At 36.0% G+C, this 24,737-nt stretch overlaps 1 protein-coding gene across 1 annotated transcript in view; it reads left to right on the plus strand.

The window, feature by feature from the left end:
• Positions 1-24,737, plus strand: part of pde11a.L (phosphodiesterase 11A L homeolog) — a 217,881-nt gene that overhangs the window by 115,732 nt on the left and 77,412 nt on the right. The window contains exons 3-6 of the mRNA XM_041576061.1: positions 4,110-4,199; positions 8,332-8,472; positions 15,027-15,091; positions 23,008-23,140. Of these exons, the coding sequence (XP_041431995.1) occupies positions 4,110-4,199; positions 8,332-8,472; positions 15,027-15,091; positions 23,008-23,140 (429 nt within the window). The remainder of the gene's footprint in view (positions 1-4,109; positions 4,200-8,331; positions 8,473-15,026; positions 15,092-23,007; positions 23,141-24,737) is intronic.

The raw sequence follows: 24,737 nt of genomic DNA on the forward strand, positions 1-24,737 counted from the left end.
ACAGTTGTACAGTATTCTAATATATATATTGTAATAATGTACTCTAAGGGGTGTATTTATCACAGATTGAAGTTAGAGATCGCCACAGTCCACTAGAATGAAATCCCGTCACTCTCCATTCATTTATATGGGATTTTGAAAGGCGTATTTATCAAAAGTTGAACTTTCACTTTCACCCATTAATAAAAACTCTTTTAAAAATCCTATAGAAATGAATGGAAAGTGGCAGAATTTCACTCTAGAGGACTGTGGTGATCTTTAACTTCACTCTTTGATATATATACCTCTAAATATGACAGACTTTGGGGCAAATTCCCTAAGTGGCGAAAATTCGCCAGCGAAGGCTTTGCAGCCATCACAACACTTGCTTAAGGTGTGAAGTTGCGTCCAGGGCGCCGCACGCTGGCAAATTTGTGATAGCATTACTTCGGCAAGCAAAGCAAATTTGCATAAGGTGGGAAGTGAAATTTGAATGGACGTATATGTTGCAGCAAATACATTACACTACACAAAGCCGGGAAACCTTAATAAAATAAAATAGAGTTTTTATAATGCCCTACACATGAGCCCAGTGTATAGTTTATGTATATAGTATATATGTGCCATATGTTAGGAAATGTAGGGGGGAACTTGGTTACCCAAAAAACTATTTTTGCAAGCTATCACTCCATTGCACCTCGCCTGGCCTGAGGTGGTGAAGGCAAGTCTGGCACAAGAGGTAACATTCAGTAAAATCCGCACCTTAGTGAATTTGGGGAGTTACGTCCGTTTGCCAGAGTGAAAATTCACCTGGCATTTTCAGTGCGAAGCAATGCTAGAATATATCTCCTTCGCTAGCGAAGTGACACCTGCGCCCATTAGGGAGTCGTCATAGTTACGAAATGACATCACGCTGGTGAATTTTCGCTAACATTAGTTACTTTGCCCTTTAGGGAATCTGCCCCTTTATGTTGCAATTGGTGTTAAATTGGTGTTGTTAAACTATAAGCCATTCTCACACTATATGGAATTTGTTTGCTATTTAAGATACTCGGTAATTGATTGCTGCACTCCTGAAACACCTCCAAAACATTGTGTTTTTTTTACTTTTGAATAATTAACCACAAGGGAACATCCCCAGGCAAGTGCTTCAGTGTGCTGGTCCTTTTTGTGCATAGAGATTGAGGAGGGTGCCTATACACTTCTTGTCGTATGAATTACTTCTGTGTCCATCACCAAAATTATATATGTAACTGTTTTGTATAGACGTACTCATGAAAAACCGTTATGTTATATGAACTAAATATATCATCTACAAACTTTGTACAGACTTACTCAGTAGTGTTGTTAGAGAGCCATGAATCCTGATTTAAGGTTTGAAGCAGACCTCACTCCCCCATAATCTAACTCTGTAATAGATTTTACAACTGTAAAATAAATTATACTTTTTCATATAAGCTCACTCGTGAAACCATTCATTTTGTCCCCTACTTTGAAGCAGTGACTACAATAGGCCTCTACTATTACCCATATTTCGACCTTGATTTGATCTTAACTGTTCTTCAATTCCCTAAGTCCCCATAGTTCTATATTTTCATAGTCCTCTGAAAGTTGATAAAGGAGACATTATGGGACCGCATGGCAAATGTACTAACACACCATAGGCAAAGTGCCTGATGCTAGCGTCAATTCGCCAGAAATCCCATTCACAGGGACATCGTCAATTCACTAACAGGTATACAGGACAATTTGCAATTTGATCTGGAGAACAGTCGATTGTAAAAAACACTGGTGACTTTTCTTTTTGTAAAGCGGGATTGCCTTCAAAAGTCCAAACTATTAAAGACTTACTGTATGTGTAAACACATTTTTATGTCTGGGGTATTAGAGCATCTCTTCTGTCTTTATTAGGGCAAATTGGATATTTGTTTTAAAAAGTGCCCAATTCAAGCATTTACACCAACATCTCTAATAAAGATGGCTATGCGACTTTAAGCTACCCAAATTGACCTAAAAACAAGAGTGCTATCGAAGTTTCCCTAGGTAGAAATGAACACTTTCGAAAATTCGCTATGAAATGCTTGCACTGCCGATGTTGCTGTGATGTAACTTCGCATTTTAGTAAATTAGCATAGTGGTAATGAACTTACACCTGGCGAAGTAATGTGGAGTGTGGCGAATCGGTCGCTGGCAAAAATTTGCCCGTTAGTGAATTTGCCCCACATCTTTATGTCATTTTCTCATTTTTTGTTTCCTGACATTTATAAATAGAGGTTCTTTTACTGTTCTTAACAACATGCTCTGTATACAGGTGTGCTTCTTGTTGCAGGTTAAAGATGTACAGTATTTAGATGTAATCTTTCCTTATCGGTTTATAGTTACACAGTAAATTGAATTTCTTAGATAATTAGGTTTTTCCATACCTAATGAGCAATGGGGGGGGGGATAAAAACGAAATCTGTTCCTTGAGTTTCCTTTGTTGGAATATGATTTCTTAAGAAGGAGATTTTGATAAGTGAGCCCTTTACTACATAGCCTTTACAAGAATATCATCCTAATAAGAATTTATGTATTCCTTTTTTTTAGCTGCATTTGTGCTGAAATTGAGGGGCCGATTCACTAACTTCGAGTGAAGTATTCGAAGGTAAAAAACTTCGAATTTCGAAGTTTTTTTGGTCTACTTCGACCATCGAATGGGCTACTTCGACCTTCGACTACGACTACGACTTCGAATCGAAGGATTCGAAGTAAAAATCGTTCGACTATTCGACCATTCGATAGTCGAAGTACTGTCTCTTTAAAAAAAACTTCGACGCCCTAGTTCGGCAGCTAAAAGCTACCGAAGTCAATGTTAGCCTATGGGGAAGGTCCCCATAGGCTTTCCTAAGTTTTTTTGATCGAAAGATATTCCTTCGATCGTTGGATTAAAATCCTTCGAATTGTCCGATTCTAAGGATTTAATCGTTTGATCGAAGGAATAATCCTTCGATCGTACGATCGCAGTATTTGCGCTAAATCCTTCGACTTCGATATTCGAAGTCAAAGGATTTCAATTCCTAGTCGAATATCGAGGGTTAATTAACCCTCGATATTCGACCCTTAGTGAATCAGCCCCTAATTGTGACTGAGCAAACTTAAGACACACACAGTGTTCATCTGCAGTGATCTCAATAGATTTAGGGGGTTATTTATCAAAGGTCAAATTTTACAGATTTTTTTATACTTTGAATGAACTCAAATAAACTGACAACTCGAATGGTTTCTAATTTAAAAAAAAACTTTGGGGTATACAACCTGAAAACTCGATTGGATTGAGTTTTCGCCAGGAAAAAACTTGTATGACTTGAATTGCTCAAGTTTTTGATCAAAACCCTCTGACACATCTTCAAATGGTTCAAGGGACCTCTGCCACTGACTCCTACGTGACCTCAACGGGTTTTAGGTGGTGTGCTTTTGGATTCAAGCTATCTCCAGGGTCAGGGGAATAATAAATCTCAAAAAATCTTTTTTTTTATAAAAAAAACTTGAAACATTTGAGTTTTTTTTTAACCCAAAAATGTGAATTTTGATAATAAAAAGAAACTCGAAAACTCGGATTTTTGTGGAAAACACAACTTGAACCTTAATAAATCTGCCCCTTACTGTATACTTTGCCAAATTAATAATCTGTATCTAGCTTGGATGCCTGACCCTACAGATAGGGCTGGTCAGTTCTTGATCTTGTCCTTGGAAGTCAGTGAAATTATATTAAAATAATACCATTTCAGTAACATTGTACTGATTTGAAGAAAATACCAGTTTAATTATATCACTTTCCTTCTGATGTATTGTATGTAAGGTTTTGTATTGTATATTTGTTTGTAGAAAAGCAAATTAAAATAAAATGTTTATTTTCAAATTAGAAATATTTTTCTTGCACCATGTATAGAATTATCTGTCTTCATATTTGGCAAACATGAAAACTTTTGCAGAAGTCTAAATGATTTCTATGTGTTCTTTTGATTTAAATAATACTATGGACATGGATATTGTTTATATTAACTGTATTACTGTTACTATGACAATAATGGCATCTTCTCTTGAGTTTAAGTATAATCTGCTTATCATGTGCTTATGGTTTTTCTTGACAGGTAATGCAGATGTATCTGCCTTTTTGTGGTATTGCAATATCTAATGCTCAACTGTTTGCTGCTTCTAGAAAAGAATACGATCGGAGCCGGGTAAGTCAAGTACTCCTGGTTAAATATTGTTCCAAATATGGTTATAAATAATAAAGGTATGTATCTCCCAATGATTTGCCCATTTTATGCAAATCATTTTAATTTTTAAAATCTGTAATAATGAAACAGTACCTTGTACTTGATGGTAACTAAACTGCTTCAATCCACATTGGCGGAAATACAATCCTATTGGTATTAAATGTTTAAATGATTTTTAGCAGACTTAAGATATGGTGATTCAAAGATCCCTTATCCAGAAATACGTATGCATATAATAGATCCTATACCTGTGTTTGTAAAATGATCTCTATCTATCTACACAAACAAGGACAAAGTACAGGCAAACATAGCTAATTTTAGGTCTATAGGCCTAAATTCAAGCCATTTGTGCAATTGCTTTCTCTGCACTAGAAGAGCTGAAATTCCCATTTAAACCAATTTAATTTGTAGGCATCTGAAGCAAAATTCTCACTCTGCAAGTTAGAGGGTCCTAGGCTGACAAGTGGGAGTGATTAAGGCAGTGAGAGAAAGGTCGAGCAGACAAGGGGGTTGATAAGCAGTAATGGGCAGGGGACAAGAGGTATACTACTTGCCTTGGGCACCAGTACATCTTGGCACAACTTTTTATTTAAGGTTTGTGTTAAAGACTGCACAGTTAAAGGTAAGCAATTGCAATGTGCTCCATTTTAAGGCTGCTCTGCACATAACAAGGCATATCAAATAAAGAAGCATACAGGTGCGGTATTTCCACCCTCAATGATAAAATTCTTGTTTCAATGAGATAGATTTCCTCCCTACATGACATTCTCAAACGTAAACAGAGAGGCAATAGTACTTGCATTAATGTTGTATAGCATATATGTATGCCAGAAAACAGCTGCATAACCACATCCTGTAGTAAGGAATACTGATTTCATGGTAAATTATATTATTGGCTTAGAAACTTTCTGTGGCAAGAAGATTGTTTTATGCCCTTCAGCAAAGTGCCTTACAAAAAGATTTTTCAGGAGAACAAGCTTTGGTTTTCTTTTCCTGTTTTCTGCATTTATCAGCCTTGGTAGTAAAATCTGGAGAGACAGGAGAGAGTGATTTTATAAAGGTTATGTAATGGTAGAAAGAAAATTCTTAATTTGTTAAAAGCCAGAGGCATCACTGTATTGAAAAGAAGTTCATTCAGGCAAATAATGTCTATAATGATGGGATAAAAGCCCCTTTCTGTAAAACAGGAAAAACTTTATAACAGCTTACTGGATAAGCAGTAGCTTTTCACTTTTCTACAGTAGCTACCTTGGAAAAAAATATTTTTGGGGGTATATCAACAGAGATTAAGCATGTGCTCATATGAAGAGCTCTGCTAATATTCTTTCAGACAGAATGCCCTTTTCAAAACAAACTCACTGTAAATTAGTTTGCTGACAAGATGCAGACTGATTCATAGTAACATTAATGGAACTATCTCTCAAACCATTTTTTATTTGTATAAACACTTCTAGTCTATGTTATTCATGTTCCACCCCACATGCTGTTTCTAATGTTGTCATTCCTTGTCCATCCTGCTCTTCTTTCTCCTTATGCCCTGCCCCCCCCCTTCATGCTGTCTTTGTTTTTTTGCCTGCTGTTCCTTGGTGATACGCTGCATATCTCCAGATATTTATGTCTTCTGCATCTCTGTTGACAATGTATAATGTAGCTAGTTTCTTGCATGAGTCGCTTGAATACAGGTATGGGATCTACTAGCCAGAATGCTTGGGAATTTGGGTTTTGCAAATAATGGATCTTTCTGTAATTTGGATCACCATACCCACTGTGTCTGCTAAAAATAATTTCAACATTAAATAAACCCAGTAGGATTGTTTTGCTACCAATATGGATTCATGCAGCTTAATTACCATCAAGTACCAGGTACTGTTTTATTACTAAAGAGGAAAAGGAAATCTATTTTGAAAATTTTAATTATTTGCTTGAAATTTACTCTATGGGAGGTATTTAGAGCTGTCTGAGTAACAGGTTTCTGTATAGGGGATCCCATACCTGTACTACTAAAAAGGGTCATCTCCGAATAGTCATCAGAGGTCAGCCCATCAAAGTTGGTGCCACGCTATAGCTCTATTGTCAGTGGCTTATCAATGTAGTACATGGAGGCCCATTTATCAAAGGTCAGATTTTAGTGGTTTTAGAAGTCTTTGAAACCAACTCTAACACTATGAATGTCACGACATAAAAAAATGTACAAATGACAAACTGGTTTCTCCGCACTTACCATTAGCTCCAATTATACATAACCCATCCTTCCTTCCTGGGGTACAAGCCCTTCCCTTTGCATGGTGGATATCAAATAAATTGACTAGAATGATTAACCCTTTAACAGTGAGAGGACCCATTACGCTCTCTTACTTGAAAGACACTTATAACCTCTCTGGGGCCAAACACTTTCGGGCAGCTAAACTTCTGCACTGGGCCAGGCAATCCTGCACTATGAGGATCCCACCAAAAACCGCCACTCAGACCTTTTTTGAAAGATGGTATTAATAACACAATTACCCCAAAAGCTATCTCGCTATTATATTGCAATATGATATCCACAACAAATATTCCAGAACTCAAATATATCAAGGCATGGCATAAAGACGGGGGGAACAATTTACCAGAGGAAGTATGGATAAACGCTTGCACTAATTTACAACACAGTTCACTAAATACTGTTATTTCTGAAGCTGGGTATAAAGTCCTCTTCTGATGGTATCTAACACCAGTAAGATTGGCTAAGATTTACCACAATCTTAATGATCAGTGGTTCAGAGGCTGTTCATCCCCAAAAACCATGGCACACATTTGGTGGACATGCCCGAGAGTAGTCAGGTTTTGGGTATGTCTATAATATGATCTCCTCTGTACTACACCTAAACCTATTAAAGGTTCCTTACAAAGCTTTACTGTGAGTCCTTCCTAAAAAAAATCCTAAATTGAAATTGAAACTTTTAAATCATATATTTCTAGTGGCTAGGCAGACCATAGCTAAATCCTGGAAATCCCCCAATATTAACTTTACAATGTTTAAAAATAAGATATATTGGATCTATATGAATGAAACACTGACTGGTTTTGGCTTCAGATAACATCCAAAGGATTTTGAAGATTTGGCATCCATGGGTTATGCATAGATACAATGGCACCCTTCCCCCAAGCCTACTTACATTATAAGGACCTGAAATCCCAATTTGATAAGCAGAATTACAATACCTTTTCTACAGTCAATAACAAGACGTAAAATGTTTAGTTAATTTTTCCTTTTTGTTTCCTTTTTATTTTCTTATATTTTCGATTTTAAGTTTCAAGATGGGATTTATGTTTACAATAACCTGTAACTTTAGGTATCTTTCATATTGGCCCTTGGTTGATTACCGGTAGTTAAAATGGTCCAATAGGATCAGCACAGATCCCTTGACTTCTATAGGACCGTGACAACTTTTACTTGGCAAAGTTTTGTATTAGTGTTTTTTACAACTAATAAATCTTAAATGTTTAGAGCAGAGTAGAATAGAAAAACCACTAATTTTTAGAGATTCGTGGAAAAAAATCAAATTGTTTGGTAAATGGGCCCCATTGTCTAACTTTTGACTTGTGGCTTGAGCTATCCTTATAGGTGGTTTCTAAAAACTGATGATAATGTAGTATTAAGGTTGAAATGCAGTAGAAGATTCACCAAGATCAGATCCTAGGGCAGTGGGATTTTAGTAGGTAGCATGCCTCCAAAAGTGTGTCTCCACTTTGCATTATTTGTGAGAGCAGAGAGCATAAAGGCAAAATGAAGCCTGGGAGGATGGCAGACTAAAGATAGGGCTCTGCTGAAAATAAAGTACTGAGAAGCATTGGTGAGTTCATTGTGAAAAAAAATATCCCTCATAATGCTTTGCTTCTGCTTTACAAATTAAATACATTAATGGAAAACACCCAATAAAGTAAAAGGTATTTTTATGAAACACTAGCAATTTTTAAATTCATAATAAAATAACACATATGATTCAAAATAATACTTGGATCCAACAGCTTCATAAAATATACTGTATGCTTTCCCAGTTAAGAACATGATGTCTTAACAGGCATGATAACTCCATTTTTTCGTGTTGTGCAGGCTTTGCTGGAGGTGGTAAATGATCTGTTTGAGGAACAGACAGATCTGGAAAAGGTTGTTAAAAAAATTATGCACCGAGCTCAGACCCTTCTAAAGTGTGAACGCTGCTCTGTGCTGCTACTGGAGGATATTGAGTCTCCGGTAAGTTCCTTTGAGAAATTATGTAAAGTGACAAGCTCATCCAAAGTCACATCTGAAATCATATGCATAATTTACAGGGACAGTGTGGGAGGTTTCTGGCAAGAATGTAACCTTCAATTCCATGTAAATGTATCTATCTTTCTCATATTGGTCTAATTACCAATAAATGCACCTTATTGTATTGACTTATACATGTACACTTCCAGACTTCTCTTGTCAAGCACTGACGTATGTATGAATGTATGTATAGGACAACATAAGGCTCATCAGTTGAGTATCTTTGTACTACAGACTGAGAAAATGTTATAAAGACATTTAGTCCCAACCTATCATGCAGTTTAAACACAAATGTATATTTGGTGTGTTGTGCTACGGTGCGCTGTTTGAATGAAGTGATGTCAAAACAATGTTAGCTCCATCTGTAGATTTAGACTATATCAGTTAGTGTTCTAATGTTGGTCTAGAGGAGAGCTGATGTATGGTAGCTGGTTTTGCATCATCAGTTAATCTTAACTAGGTTTGCCTACACCTCTTCAATTTAAAGAACATGTAACCCCCCCCCCCCCCCACAAAAATGTAATCAGTGAACAGCCTCTTTGAAATCTTTAGATATCTGCCACTCTGGCAGATATGGTTAACATAAGGCTGCAGCATCCCCTTAATCACTGAGAAATCCTTATACTCCTCTAACCCACTCTGCCCCCTCCCTCAGGAATTTCCTTTTGCTGTTGGCCCATGAGCGCATGCTCAGTTCTTCTCAGCTCTCAGATTACTAAACACACCCTCCAGTCTAACAGCCAATGAAGAGATAGCATTGCTGGTTCCCATAGAAACTCTAGCTATATTATCCTATTTTTTTTCTCCTGAGCTCAGCTTATTCATTACAGTGCAGAACTTTTTATCAAAGTATGTTGTGCCTGTGTAAACCTGCATTCTGCATTGCATGCACTTTATAGCATACATGTCCTGTTTGCAGATGTCAATGTTACTGATGATGTGTCAGAGGGAAAATGGCCAAAGGGTGAAATCTGCTATTTGTTTTAGGAAATGTGATGGCGCTGGCATCTTGTGTAAAAAAATTTTTTTTACCATATAGAGTATTTTAACAAAATAAATTCTCAAGAGATCCAGGAACTTACCATTGGAAACAACTTGAACTGTTACTCCCTTTAACTACAGCATAATCTGATAATTCTCTATAATCAAGAAACACGGAATACAGAAATAGTTTGAAGAAATGTTATTGTTGTTTCCATCCATCAACGCAGAGGATGATATTAAGTCAAACACTATTGCTATACAAGCTATCTTTATTAAACAATAAAAAGTTTTAGAAAAAACTAAAGAAATTCTCAGACTAGAAACTATTTGTATTTATTTTATGTATGTGTATTATATAGGGCTAACCAATATTACTGTATGGGGATATTTCCTGCTCATGTGTTAACAACTCTGGAGCCTGGAGACAGATTCTAGATCCCCTGCTGACTTGGTATGTGGTAAGGAAAAGGGAATCAAGGTTGTTGTGAGCCTTAATTGGTAGTGGGTCTGGCCCCTGCTCACTGGATTTGCATCATGATTTGTATCATAGGCTACAATTCAGAAGGGCAATGTTTTTTACTTGATACCATCTGCCTTCTATTATTGTGGATGGATTGTTACACTTTAGTATGAAAACATTGTCTTACAGAATTATCCACTCATGCCACTAATCACAATTCAACAACGATATTGGCAGCCATTGATTCATACACCCTTAGGCTGGGGAGACTGTGCTCTTGACCCCTTTCCCATACCCCAATACACTGGATAGTAAAGCTCCTAAAATAAAACTTTAAATAAATTGGACCGATATAGTCTGTGTTTTGGGTTGAAAGGTCTGACCTCTGCTTTCTACCATGAATATTTTTGTATATATTCTTAAAATATGTATTGACTATGTACTGGTTTTGTTACAGTTTTCATCTTGGTTCCAGTGTAGCTACACTCTTGCAGTTACTTTTAACCAAATATTAGTGGCCACCAAAATAGAGGATACAGGGCCTTCAAGCAAAGACTTAAAGGGGTGGTTCACCTGCAAGTTAACTTTAAGTATGTTATAGAATGGCCAATTCTAAGCAACTTTTCAGTTGGTCTTCATTATTTATTTTGAACAGTTTTTGAATGATTTGCCTTCTTCTTCTGAATCTTTCCAGCTTTCAAATGGGGGTCACTGACCCTGTCTAAAAATGAACGTAAGGCTACACATTTATTGTTATTGCTACTTTTTATTATTCATCTTTCTATTCAGACCCTCCCCTATTAATATTCCATAAACTTATTCAAATCAATGCATGGTTGCTATGGTACTTTGGACCCTAGCAACCAGTCTGCTGCCATAGCAAACTGGAGACCTGCTGAATAAAAAGCTAAATAACTCAAAAACCATAAATAATAAAAAATTAAAACCAATTGCAAATTGTCTTAGAATATCACTCTCTACATCATACTGAAAGTTATCTCAAGGGTGAACAACCCCTTTAAGGACCAAGTATTTACTGTTGTTCAAGGGAAAAGAAAAAAAATCCTTTTGCATTTTTCCTTTCTTTAACTGCCTGGAGAAATAGCCAACAATTTTGTCTATTGGCTAATGCCTAGATCGATAATAAGCCCAAACGTATATTTCTCTGTTTTTTATGGACCTGATCATTTCTGATCATTTTAAATGCTCTTGCTCTGCCTGCTCAAAACACAGGCAAAGGCATTATAAATAGATTAAATGCACACTTGTGTTCATGGAGGGTGGTACAAAAGGAAAGCACAGTATTCAACTTCTAGGAAAATGTGCTTTTTAATTATTCTTATTTATGACTGTAGATACAGAGAAGAGTTTATTTTACTAACCAACCAAGTGTCAATGCAGACTGAATAATGTAGCAAACGTTAAAAGTGCTGGAAAATTTCCCCTGTCATAGGGCCTTCCATTACTGAGGTGTTTAAGATAGTTAGAGAAAACAATATAGTTTATGTTGAAAAGAACCAACCCCCAGTAGTCAAAGCACAAAGCATTGGCAAGTAAAAGTCAGCAGCAACCAACAAAAATTAAAAAATAAAATAAAACATCCATTTACTGCACTGGAACCTGGATCAATGTGCACTAGCAAAATCAAATAATAAAACTATTTTTTTCATGGTGTTTTTATACAGGGTGAAGAGATCCTCACCCAAATACTTAGGGTGTGAGGGTCAGAGGTCAGACCTTCCGCCAAAATTCATAGGGGATCAAGATCCTAGGTAGGATTTACCAATACTTTCATTTTGGGGAGGGGTATGTTGACCCTTTTGAGAAGGGCCTAAACAATAATTGTTTTTTTATAACATCAGACCATGTCATTATAAAGCATTGAATACATCTTGACATAATGATTTGTTCAAGCTTTTAATCATATAATGCTTTGGTAGGGAGTGGTTCTATGTGGCTAGATGGAAATGCCAAGACAATCAAATTAGAGCCCGTTAGTTTACTGATCTCTTAATATTCCCTGCCTGGGCTATAGATTATATGACATGGAACAATAAAATATTTGAATGCGGTTTGTACGTTGGTAGCATATACTGGAGCACATGAGATGTCAGAGTGAATACATTATAGGAAAGCCGGATATTGCAATGTGGCTAGAGAATACAAAAATAAACAATTATTATTTTTTCCCTTTTTTCTTGTTTATTTTGTAACACGTTTGGATCGAGTATGTGAAAATCCATTATCTAGAAAGCTCCCAACCATGGAATCCTGTTTTTAATGAGTCCTATTGTTATATTTTTTTATTTATAGGAGTTCCCTTTCTATCTGTAATAATAAAATTGATAACAACTAAGCTGTATAAATCCATGTTGGTGGCAAAACATGTTTACTTGTTTTTTCAGTATGGAAAGTATGGTTCCCAAAAATAATAATCATGATTTATGTTTAATTGCAAACGCTTACAACTGCTAAATAATAGACTAATACAGTTGGACTAAGTATCTTTAGTGAAACATGACTTAACCACACATTTAATTGATTACAAGTTTATTGAAACTGTGTGTTAAGGTTCAAAAAAGAAAGCAAGATTTTTGTTTCATGCCCCCTTATGTCACTGTTGCTTGTCAAAAGAATCAGATATTGCTCCCAAGCTAATCCCTTCCTAAATGTTGTCTATAGTGCCATATCTGGTAAATAAAGGGAACATTTTACATTTTTCTTTTATCGGAAAATATCTTTCTAGAAGATTCAAATCATTTCTTTTTTACCCCCAAAACAGTGGTAGACAAACAAACTCATAGGGGCAGATTTACATATGGTCGAATATCGAGGGTTAATTAACCCTCGATATTCGACTGCCGAATGTAAAACCTTCGACTTCGAATATCGAATACCGCAAAAAGTTCAAAAAAAAAAAAATCGTTTGTTTATAAGGATTTTAATCCATAGATAGAACGACCATCCCCATAGGCTAGCATTTCACCTCGGTAGGTTTTAGGTGGCGAAGTAGGGGGTCGAATTTTTTTTTAAAGAGACAGTACTTCGATTATCAATGGTCGAATATTCTAGCGATTTTTTGTTCGAATCATTCAATTCGAAGTCAAAGTCGTAGTCGAAGGTCGAAGTAGCCAATTCGATGGTCGAAGTAGCCCAAAAAAACATTCGAAATTCGAAGTTTTTTTTATTCTATTCCTTCACTCAAGCTAAGTAAATGGGCCCCACAGTCTATCGACTTTGAAAAGGAGTGTTGCACCCCTTTTATATTTTACTTCTCAGCCTTGGTTTGGATCTGGCACCAGAGAAACCAACAAATAGATGGTCAATGATTGATGTCAATCAAAGGGTGGCTTTGGAAATTTTGCAGTTTTATTTGGGTAAATGTATACATGCACCCACTTCCTTACAAATAAATAAACATTTGCCATTAGCAAGTGCCAGTGTTTTCTACTCATCCATCTCTTAGAACTTTACTTCCCCTTCCAACAGTGGAGGGAAAAGCTAGAATGCTGACTACAAGCAACATTAGAAAACCTTGCTTTTTACACATGAAATTGATTCAGCTGATGCCATTTTTTTCAGCAGAATAGAAATACATACAATGGTTTACGATTTGAAAGTAAACATTTTTACAAAGTAGACCATTAATTCTAAATGCTAATTGGTTGATAATAAATAGACCTAGAACAAATTTTGCACATCTATTACATTATAGGTTGCTAACGGAAAGATGATTCACAATGCAATACAATTTTGCCTTTATGGACGTTTTGCAATCCTTTTGCCCCTCACACAACTGTAGGATAGCGACTGCAAATTGTATAGCTTGTGCAGTGTATTTAATAAAACCGGTTACTGAAAAACCTTACGTTTGCTTCAAAAGTTTACACCGCCTTCAGGCATGTCTTAAAATATTCACGATACAAAAAAAGTTCAATGAAAATTACATTGCAACATACAAATTTTTATTCTCATTTGTGCGCAAATTTGTTCTCTTTGCAAATGTTATTACACTTTCCCCCATAGTGTCATCTGGAATATATTTATATTATTGTTTCACTTTACAGCCATTTAGTTTGTCAGGTAAATAAAAGTTTTGTAAATATTGCACGATCATGTGAAAAATGGGGGATACAACGTCAAATTCTTTCTGAATGGGCTGCACCATTGTTTCGTTGCAAAGCAATACATTATTAGACTCCATTCTAATAATAGTGATGTGGTGAACTCGCAAGAAATCACTTCCACAAAATAATACTGTAATAATTCATTTAGAGATATTGGTCATTAAAAAAGACTATGTGACGCCGTGACATATCACTGGTGGGGATGTTGGTTGGATGTTTAAGTATGGGCAGCCATTAAAATGGAGTATGCTGCTGCTATAAATGTTTTCATTATAATAATTTGGAAATTATTTGAGTTTTTTTGTTTTGTTTTTACAAAAATACCAGATCTGTCCAACAGTTTTAATTATGTATAATTTGTTTAGTTTTAATATTTATATAATGCCAAGAAATTATGCAGCACTTTTTAACTATTTTTCATTACTAACATATGTCCCCAATTTGGAACAAACAACCTAATTCCCTATTAAATCCACTCTCACTAGTTATTGCTTTAGAGACAGCTTTACCACAATTACTGTATGAGACTGTTGCACCTAGAGCAGTGGTTACCAAACAGGCTGACCCAAAGGAGTCCTGAAAAAAGGGAAGATCAGCCTGTAGGACTGTTGGTAACATCTTTTTTCCAAACATATTCTTAGAACTATGGCAGAATCACCAATGCGCCAATATTTTCTTATATCTCCTATTTTCTATATGCGTGACATTGTTATAAGAGGGACCCTAACCAAAAGTTGGACCTTCAAGGAGGCTCGAACTGAAAACGTCAAACAACTGGGTTGCTATGGTGCCTCTAGTTAAAATGTATTGTATTATGCAGTTATTTAACCACCAAACACGAGTCCAAGAGTAATGTAATTGTTTGTACTAGGTACATGATAAAAATTGTTAGGAAGCCTCTCATTTTTTTTATTTTCTTGCGGCAGGTTGTCAAGTTCACAAAATCTTTTGAACTACTTTCTCCAAAATGCAGTGCAGATACAGAAAACAGGTACGTTTATACAACTTTGAAATAGTATATGATATCGTGTAGTGTTCTAAAATATGTGGGGTTGTATAATAAAAGTTTCAAAGTTTGGTCAGTTGTTCCATAGCAACCAAGAAGCAAACCGCATTGAGCTGTTTAACAAATATTTGATTGTTTGCTATGGGTTTCTAGACCTGGCCAAATTTTGTGCATTTTACTATGTCACTATTATTGAGTGAAATAATTTGCTAGATTGCTTTTCTATACATAATAAATGATACATAAATATAGTTTGAATTTAAGGTATACTCTTTTAAAGAGGTTACTGGTAAACCTAAATATAACATTTTGCATAAAAAAGCACATATAATTCTAATTCTAATTTTCCTATATGCCTTAATTACAAACTTTCAATGGCTTTAAAGTTATTTGTAAAATGTAATTGCTATTGAAGTATCTGTCTGTCTATTCTCTGCCCTACTGATTCTGACTGCAGGTACAAGGAAACAATATAGCAGTAATCAGCTCAGCTCCAGCTAAGACTCCAGTTTCCACAATTGCATGTTGTCTCATTAATATAACACTTGCAAGGTATTATGGGCAATGGAAGCTTGCCTGGAGGAGCAAATTAGGGTTCACAATCAGTTCATATTTTTTTTAATCTTTTGTGAAGGATTTGACATTCAGTCAAAGTAAAAAATGATAGATTATTTGCATCCCTGCTAATGAATGATTGCCCTCCCTTCCCCTACAGAGTGACTGTGTCTCTGGGTGGCAGATAAGGAGGAGTTCATTATACAGGTTGTTTAACTGGGAATTGCTGAAGAACCAGGGAGGTGGGATCAAGTGTTCATAATATTATTTTCAGTTTCATTGTTCTGCATTATTTAGAGCAAACAAATACTATAAACTGATAGTTTGCAATAATAGTTTGCAATAATAAATAATACTAAATAATAATACTAAATAATAATAAATATAATAATAAATAATAGGCATGCTCTGTTCAACCCCTATTTATTGGGCTCATGTTGACCACAGGTGTATATCGCCTCTTAAATATTTTTCATTTATTGCCAAAACTTAAATATATACTGTTTAAAGGGGACTTATAGGATTGTTTGTAAAGGCAGTTATAACTTTATAATACACAAAAGCCATGAATAGCTTGTAAATTATATCCTTATAAACGGTGAGTTCTGATGTCATCAGTAATAAACGGTGAGTTCTGATGTCATTTCTGTCACATGACTCACTGAAATTTGTGTATTATAATAAATAAAGTACCCCCAGTTGCAAAATATGAGGATATTAGAAGTTACCTCGGAGTTCCATGACCTGTATAAAAACACTCGGCCTTCGGCCTCGTGTCTTTATATGGTCATGAAACTCCTCGGTAACTATCCTTATATTTTACAAGAAGGGGTACTTTATTCACTATATATGGAAGCAAGAGACAGCCCAAGCTGCATAACTTTTCTAAAAGGGTTTCCTTTGTCATCAGACCTTACACAACAATGTAAGAAATAATTAAATATAGACTCCTCTGGTTTTTACAGTTCAGTTCTCAAAATCAGTAAATTCTTACATTTCTCATCTAGGTAGATGAAAAATGTGTAAATCAGTGGAAAAATTTTGGGAAATGGTGAAATTTCCCCACAACTGTGTTTTTTGTTGTATTTCTTCCCCACTTGAAAAAAAAATCAATGGCAAAATTATTGCACATTATAGCACAGATTTACAAAAAAATGTTACCACTCACAAACAAGCCACAAATCTGTATCAGGTGAAAAAGATTTGCTTGTCCCATCATTCAAACGCATTTAGAAATTATTCAGTGATTGATATTAGAATCTGTCTTAAGAATAATACTGACCTTAATACAGTTTGAATCCTTACTGATAACCCATAGATTGTGGAAAGACTCATAAATGAACACTAAATAAATGAACACTAAATGTGTATGGTGTTCCAATGTTCAGTACCCATTTCCTTTTTTCAATTTTATCTGATTCATTAAGAATTCTGCTTTCAAAGTAAAACTCCCAAACTTGGCTGCCCTTTTATTAGACACCAGTGGGATCACCTGACTATAGTCAGGAGGGGGTGGGAACTACAACATGGAGCTGGTCACTGCTCCTGTATAACTATAACAAACAAGGGAAAGTTGTGCTCACCACTATTTTTTAAAACCATTAGGCGGGGGTGCAATGAGGGTGTGACCACAAAATACATATAGTCAAATACAAGAGTTTTACTTTGAAAGCAGCTAGTAAGTTGCAGGTAAAACTTAGTCCCTTTGTAAAATATATAATGAAGCAATAGAATTCTTAATGAATCAGATAAAATTGAGCATAGGACTGGCCAGATATGGGATGACTTTGATGTAGTTGGCCATCTTAAATATATTGCAATATATGGACAAACAATCCCTGTGTTGTTTAAAGGGTAAGGTATTTTTCAGTAGCAGTATGCACAAATGTCCATATATTGATAATGGGTTGAGTGCAGAGGACTCTTGTATTTGTCTATATGTATTTTGTGGTCACAGCCTCAACTTTCCCTTGATATATATATATATATATATATATATATATATATATATATATATATATATATATAGCGCGAAGGTGGACTAGCACTCCAAAATATTGTGTCACAAAATATTATCAAGCCATCACTTAAGCATCCATTTGTGGACCAGGGACAAACACTAAAGAATCAAGCAAAAATCCGAATTGTATAATTTTTTTGGGAGTTTTTTACCGAATCGCTCTTTTTTTCTGTCTTTTTCCAGAAAAGCTCCAATTTTTTGGATTTTTGCCAAAAAAGTCAGAAAGAGTCAAGAAACTTCAAAATAGGATAGGGATCTTTCCCATTGTAGCAATGGGCGAATTCGTCCCGAAACTGAGAAAAAATTTTGAAAAATTTTTGAAAAATTTGTGATACTCAAAAATTTACACCTGCATTAATTTTGAACGTGTGTCTGGAAAGTCGCCCGCGTCAATTTCGACGCAGGCGTTAAAGTCAATGGACATCTGAATAGTGTTGGTGTGCAGCGATTTTGACGCAATCGACTTTTTGGACATGCATCCAAAATCTTTTTGCACCGACGAATTTTTGCGCAAATTTGCACTAGGCGAATTTATTCGCCCATCACTGCCATTGAATTATATACAACCTTGGTAGGTCTGAGATGTGTAGCCTTACAGAGTATTTGTTTTAGATGGGGTCAGTGACTTCCCTTTGAAAGCTGGAACGAGTCAGAAGAAGAAGGCAAATCATTTAGAAACTATACAAAATAAATGAAAATAAATGAAGACTGATTGAAAACTTGCTTAGCATACTAAAATTTAACTTAAAAGGCGAACCACACCTTTAAATATAGGGCTGAATTCTGACATTCAGTAAAAATACAGGAGATTGAAAAACTAAAAAAAAGCTTTAATACTTGTACTGTGGCAAGACTTTGAAGTGAATATATGATGTATATTTCAGCAGTTTTCCATTAAATATCAGATTCTGATTCATTGTAGAACAGATTTGAATGATTGAATTTAATCATGCCATTTATGTGAAACATGGCTGCAAGTAAAAATGGTACATGGGGAAGGGGCTTTTTAAAATGAAAGTTTGCTTTGAACTTTCATTTTCATGAAATCCACTGAAGTAAATAGCAAATTATCAGCTTTAAAAAAAGCAGAATGAGAAAAAAAACGCTAGAATTCAAGCTGTGCTGAAGCTCCTGCAACATAATAATGATTCAGTATCAAAAAGTAATGCATTTCATCCATAAGGAAGGAGACTATTTGGCAGATTCACCAGCGACCACTTCGCCATGCGCAAATTCGCTACCACTACACTACTTCACTAATATGCAAAGTTACACCATGGGCGCCGAACGCTGACAACTTTTCACCCTACACATAAACCCACTGTTCCATATGTTATAAAATGTGTGGAGAAAATCCACACTAGTGAATTTGTTGAGTAACGATCATTCGCCAAAGCGATAGAGTGCGAATAAACTCTTGCTATGGTCCCGTTAAAATGTTTCCCTTGTAAAATACATTGGATTTCGTGGGGTTTTGTCATTGCATTTTGTTTGCGGTGAAAATTTTCATAGGAAAAAAAGTTGTGGCGGTTTTGCGAAAATAAACGCTAATGGCAAAAGGCAGAATTTCATCATGAATCCATGTCTGAGAAAAATTTGCTCATCACTAGAAATGTTGTATAATATAAAGCCTAAGCAATGAAGCATGATACTCAAATTCTCAAATATACAAATTAATACAAAAGATAGGGTATCTTTTTTCACAGAGGAAAGACTTCACCAGAGGCAACACAAAGATCCCCATTAAGGAGCCTTGGATGTCTTTTAGGTAGTGAGTAAATCTGCCCCGTTTAGCACTGCCAAAAAATGTGCCAAACCGAGAGAAAATTTGTAAAACAGCCAAAACAAATTGACTACAATGGGTTTTTTTTCTGGCAACTTTTTCTGCATAAAATACATTGAAGTAATTGGTTGTTATTCATGGCGGCTTTTTCTGCATGAATAAATTGGAGTCCACTGGCTTTTTTTCCATGCAAAATACAGTGGAGTCTATGGTTTTTTTTGTGGCAATTCATTCTGCCAAAATTACTTTGAGGTCTAAGGGCATTGTTGCTAAATTTCTTTTGCAAAATTTTTTGGCAGTTTTATGAAAATATTTACCAGTGTCACTCATCACAACTCCCAGGACCAGGCTGCTCCTGCCACAAGGAAGGACCACCAGTCTCTGTCACGTGTGATATCATTTTCTGGCCCCAAATTTGAATTTTTGGCCCTATTTGCTATTGAAAAAGCTGGCTTGCACTGCTAATTTCGTGCCTGCTAAATAACTGCTAAATAAAATCAGAAATCTTGAAGCAGTAGACTGCAAACAGATTTTCTTAGCAAATATTGGGGTTTAGCTGCATTTATTGGAATCAGTTTATGTTGTATGTTTGTATAGGCTATTAACTTAGACTATTATTAAAATAAGGGGGTTGTCCCTATTATGGAGCATTCCACTTGTTTCCTGTATGATCCACATCCCTAATAGAAAAAGAACATAAACTAAGGTACAATGTCACTTTAAATATTGTGCTTTAAATAGATTTGGAAGGTTTTGAGATCTGTAAACAAAGTTATGCGCAAATGCATAAAAAGCATTTTCATTCCTAAAGTTATTGTCTGTTAAATAGTTGGATTACAAATAATGGCTGAACTGATAACCTTGGCGTGTCTTTGTATGTAGGGCATTTTCTATTACACAAATCTGTTGGGAATCTGTTCCCTGCCTTATCACCTGTTTCTTATTCGTCATGTTTTCAGTTGCCGTCCATCCAGATAACTCCCAAATGATACAGATAAGGATACTTAAAATGGAACAACAGAAATAAAATGTTATATCCTTTTTGCTTCAAATTTACAGTGCGATAGAGACAGAGGGACCTCTAATTCATTTTATAAAATACATTAGCAATGCATTGTGCATATGTTGGGCAATGTTCTTTACTATAAAGTTTATGTTGTAAGTGTATCTATGTTGATACATATAAGCTAGAGGTGCATCCATACAGTTTTAATGCATGTTCAATATTATAAAGTCCTAGTTGGCCAAGATCTGACAACAAATAAATGTGTCAATGTAATATTTACTCAGTGAATCTCCCCATATTCGCTTTCTCAGATCTAATTAAATGTAGCATTTAGCACACATGTAGCTTTATTAGCTCAGACACCATTATCCTGAACCAGGTCCGGACTGAGAATTAAAATAGGCCCTGGCATTTCAGGTACACAGAGGCCCAATCAGCCCACATAGAGGCCCAAACAACCCCCACCAGCCCACTAAATACTGACTTTCTATGGGACCTTACAGCAGCCCCTCTGGCATTTGCCAGAACCCACAGATTGCCAGTCCGGGCCTGTCCTGAACATTCAGATTAATGAAGGTCCTATAATGTATCCTGTCCTTAGTCAGAAGAATGCTGGGTAACAGGTGCTTTTAGAAGACTGAAGGGCTGTTTTATGTCCACAGAATGCAATTGCGCTTCTATGGTCATTGCACAAACATATGCCATTATGTTAAAGATACTTGCATCTAAAGGCTATCCTTGGCCTTCCACATAGTTGTGCTCAGTGCTGCTCAGCACTGACGACAAGGATCCAGCCAATGTTGGATCAAAAAAGAGGCTAAAGCTCCATGCTTTGCACACTTTCCACTATGAGCCACTTTCAGTTTGCAAAGGTGCATGTCTTTGCACTGCCAAATGGAGTCCTAATTCATGCAGCTTTGCCTGCAATTACCAGTGTTGCGTTCATATGGTGCAGAGCACAGCTATACCGTGGAGGCAGGTGTTCAATGAATGACAACTAAGGGCTGCAACTTTGAGACCAAGTGTCTTTCAGATAAGTTAATTTATTGTATGACAAAAAGTGATGGGCGAATTTATTCGCCAGGCGTGAATTTGCGGCGAATTTGCGCGTTTCGCCCCCACCAAAAAATATTTGCGCCAAAAACGGGCGCCTGTGCCAAAAACGGGCGCCGGCGTAAAAAACGAGACGACGTCGCCGTTTCGCAAATTTTTCGCCGTTTCGCGAATTTCGCGCTAAATTCATGAATTTTTCGGGCGAAGCGAAACGGCGCAAATTCGCCCATCACTAATGACAAATGTATTAAATATTTCAATATTATCTGTTGAGAAATATGCTCACTTTTTATATATTATTCTAATGCAAGTTTAGTGTATGTTTTTGCACAGAATTCATATTGGGACTAGTACTGTTAAATATTGAAAAGCTGCATTTATATTAAACTTTCCTTTAATTTAATGAGTACAATCACCTGAACTAATTTGCATAAGCAATTTGCACCAGCTGTTTAGCGCTAGCCATGTTATTAATTGTGTTCAACATGAAAGTCAAAGAAAGCAGTTTAAGTGAGAGGCAACTGATAATTAAGTTTACTAAACCCGAAAATCTCTCAATTAGAGATTAACAAAATAACTAAAATTAACTAAATAGACTGTTCATAATATTGTAACGAGATTGGCCACAGCACTTCGATTTCATAGAACAACAACACGAGTACTAGTAGTAAAGATTTTTGACTTAACAATTTTTTTAATCAATTTAAGGGGCATGACACATTTGTTTTAGGGTGGGCTCATGTCTGTGACATTAGAGGATCTCTTTTGTATTTATTTTGCTTCCTTTGACATGTGTAATAATAAGTAGCCACTTAAAGCATTGAACCAACATCTCTAATAAAGATGTGGATACGACCTATATCTACGCGTCCTATTCAAATTGACCATAAGAGTACTAACAAATTTTCTCTAGGTAGAATTGAATGCTAGAGAAAGATCGCCAAAAAATGCTCACGCTGATGAATTAACGCTAGCGAAACTTCGCCAGCGGTTGGCTGTTGAGAGGCAACTTTGCATTTTAGTGAATTAGCGTAGTGTTAACAAATTTGTCACAGAACTTCACTACTATGAGCTGGCTTAATAAACCCTGTACACAAGGTACATCATTCTGCGATAATCATTTATCAGCCATAAAAGAAAGCAACAGCTGTGCATTGTTTATTTATTTCACGCTATATTTGTTTGTGTCTAGATAAACCAACACATGTTTACATTTTAATAGGAGTCTTAAAAGTAATTATAATTCACTGATTAATTATTGACTTATGCTGAAGAGTACTAATACTGTGTATATGGGAATGCTAAATTATGAATTAATACACTTTTCAGACTTTTTCATAAAATGCTAGTGTATATATATACACACTATCAGTGTGTGTTCCTGATATAAAAATTATATTTTCCTAGTTTTACAGAAGCAAACAAAAATATTTTACCCCATGACATTTTTACTTTTGTTCTCTTCTGTTCAATTTTTGCCATAGTTTCAAGGACAGCGTGGAGAAATCATCTTATTCTGACTGGTTAGTAAATAACAGCATAGCTGAGCTAGTTGCCTCGACGGGTCTTCCAGTGAACATCAGCGACGCATATCAGGACCCTCGCTTCGATGTTGAAGTAAGTAACATCACTTTTATAAGAGCAGTATGAACTTGTTGCTTTGTTAGATTTTTTTTTCAGGATTATGTAGCAAAATGGATGGGATTCAACAAGCACCTGAGGAAGGGCCACTGGGCCCGAAACATGTCGTGCACTGGTTTTGAATAAATGAATCACTGAATCAGCAATTGGTTCTCCAGAGTCCATTCTTTATATTGTGAAAGTCACTAGGTCTGGCGTTGCCTAACTCTGAAGTTGAACCAAACTAATGAACAAAAGGATTACATCATCAAACAACACATATCTGAGATTCAACATGCCACTGTTGCCTCTGTTTCGGCCAGAAAGTCTTGATTTTGAGGCCAAGACACAATAGGGGTATTTAGTTAGGACAGATAAAGGGACATATTTGAGCGTAATAAGGTGTGATTGTTTGGTGGATAGAGGCATTGCCATGCATCAAAATTACTCATTCCAGTTGACGCACCAGTCTCTATCCTGAATATATGACTTTGGAGCAGAAGTACTAGTTTTTATTGCAGGAGATTGAAATTAGCTCTGCTGCATTCAGTCATCATTAACATGAATCTGTTGCCTAAATCAAGGCCTGTCTGATCAGTTGGGTTCATTATATAAATGCTCTAAATAAAGAAAGTTGGGCATTTTATATAAAAAGATGTCTCCTTTGCTCTGGCTTTAGGAACTTTAGCTGTGCCTTGTGCAGACACTAAATCCAGAGTTTACTCTGGAGTTTCACCTATAACTGTTTGTGCCTATTGGATCATAAAAAAATGCTGCTTAAGACACAGCAAGCTTGGGAAGGTCCAACTTGCCACCGTACCCCATATGATTTTCTTTTAATCCAGATTTGGTTGATATAATGTCCAGGAATTATTTCTTTATAGAAACAGCTTTGTGGTTAAATAAATACAGTAGTTTCTGTATCTGAAAACGGTTTCCAGTGCTTGATGGTGCTACATTGCATGTTTTCCCCAGGAGGCCTTGGTTCACTGTCCTAAATACAAAAGGGAATAAGAAGTGTATACAGTAAAATCTGTTTCCTTCAAGTCATTGACATGTGAGCACTCGTTAAGTTCAAAAACATTTCCATTTTATATCAGTAATCGGTAAAGCATTCCCCCGTAATACACGATTGACTATAATTTCATAATGAGTGTACTTTTAAGTAACCTTTTTCCACTTCTATCTTCTCTTTGAGCGACAGTAGCATTTAGGTTGAATAACCTGTGTGCCCTTTTCTGTTGAAAATGTTTGCTTGACATCCTATAATGCAGCTTCTGCCCTCCACACTGATGATTGCACATAGAAAAGTCAGAAAGGACAGAATTAAGTTTAAATCCTCTCACCCTTAAATCCCTAAGAGATGATCTTTCTCATTGCTAGATACTGTGCTTCATTACCACGTCATCTTTACATGCTTAACAGCTCATTCCCTACCATTATAAGACTTATCTGCAATTCCAACCTATAACTCGTGTATACAGATGGGTTCAAAGTTGATGAGCTTCGTGGTGTAGTGGGAGTAATCATTTAACCTTTCCAAGAAACAGCCATGACAGATTGAGATAATGTAAATATCCACATAATCACATAC

This window comes from Xenopus laevis, chromosome 9_10L, assembly GCF_017654675.1.
Source record: "Xenopus laevis strain J_2021 chromosome 9_10L, Xenopus_laevis_v10.1, whole genome shotgun sequence".
Classification (NCBI taxonomy): Eukaryota; Metazoa; Chordata; class Amphibia; order Anura; family Pipidae; genus Xenopus; species Xenopus laevis.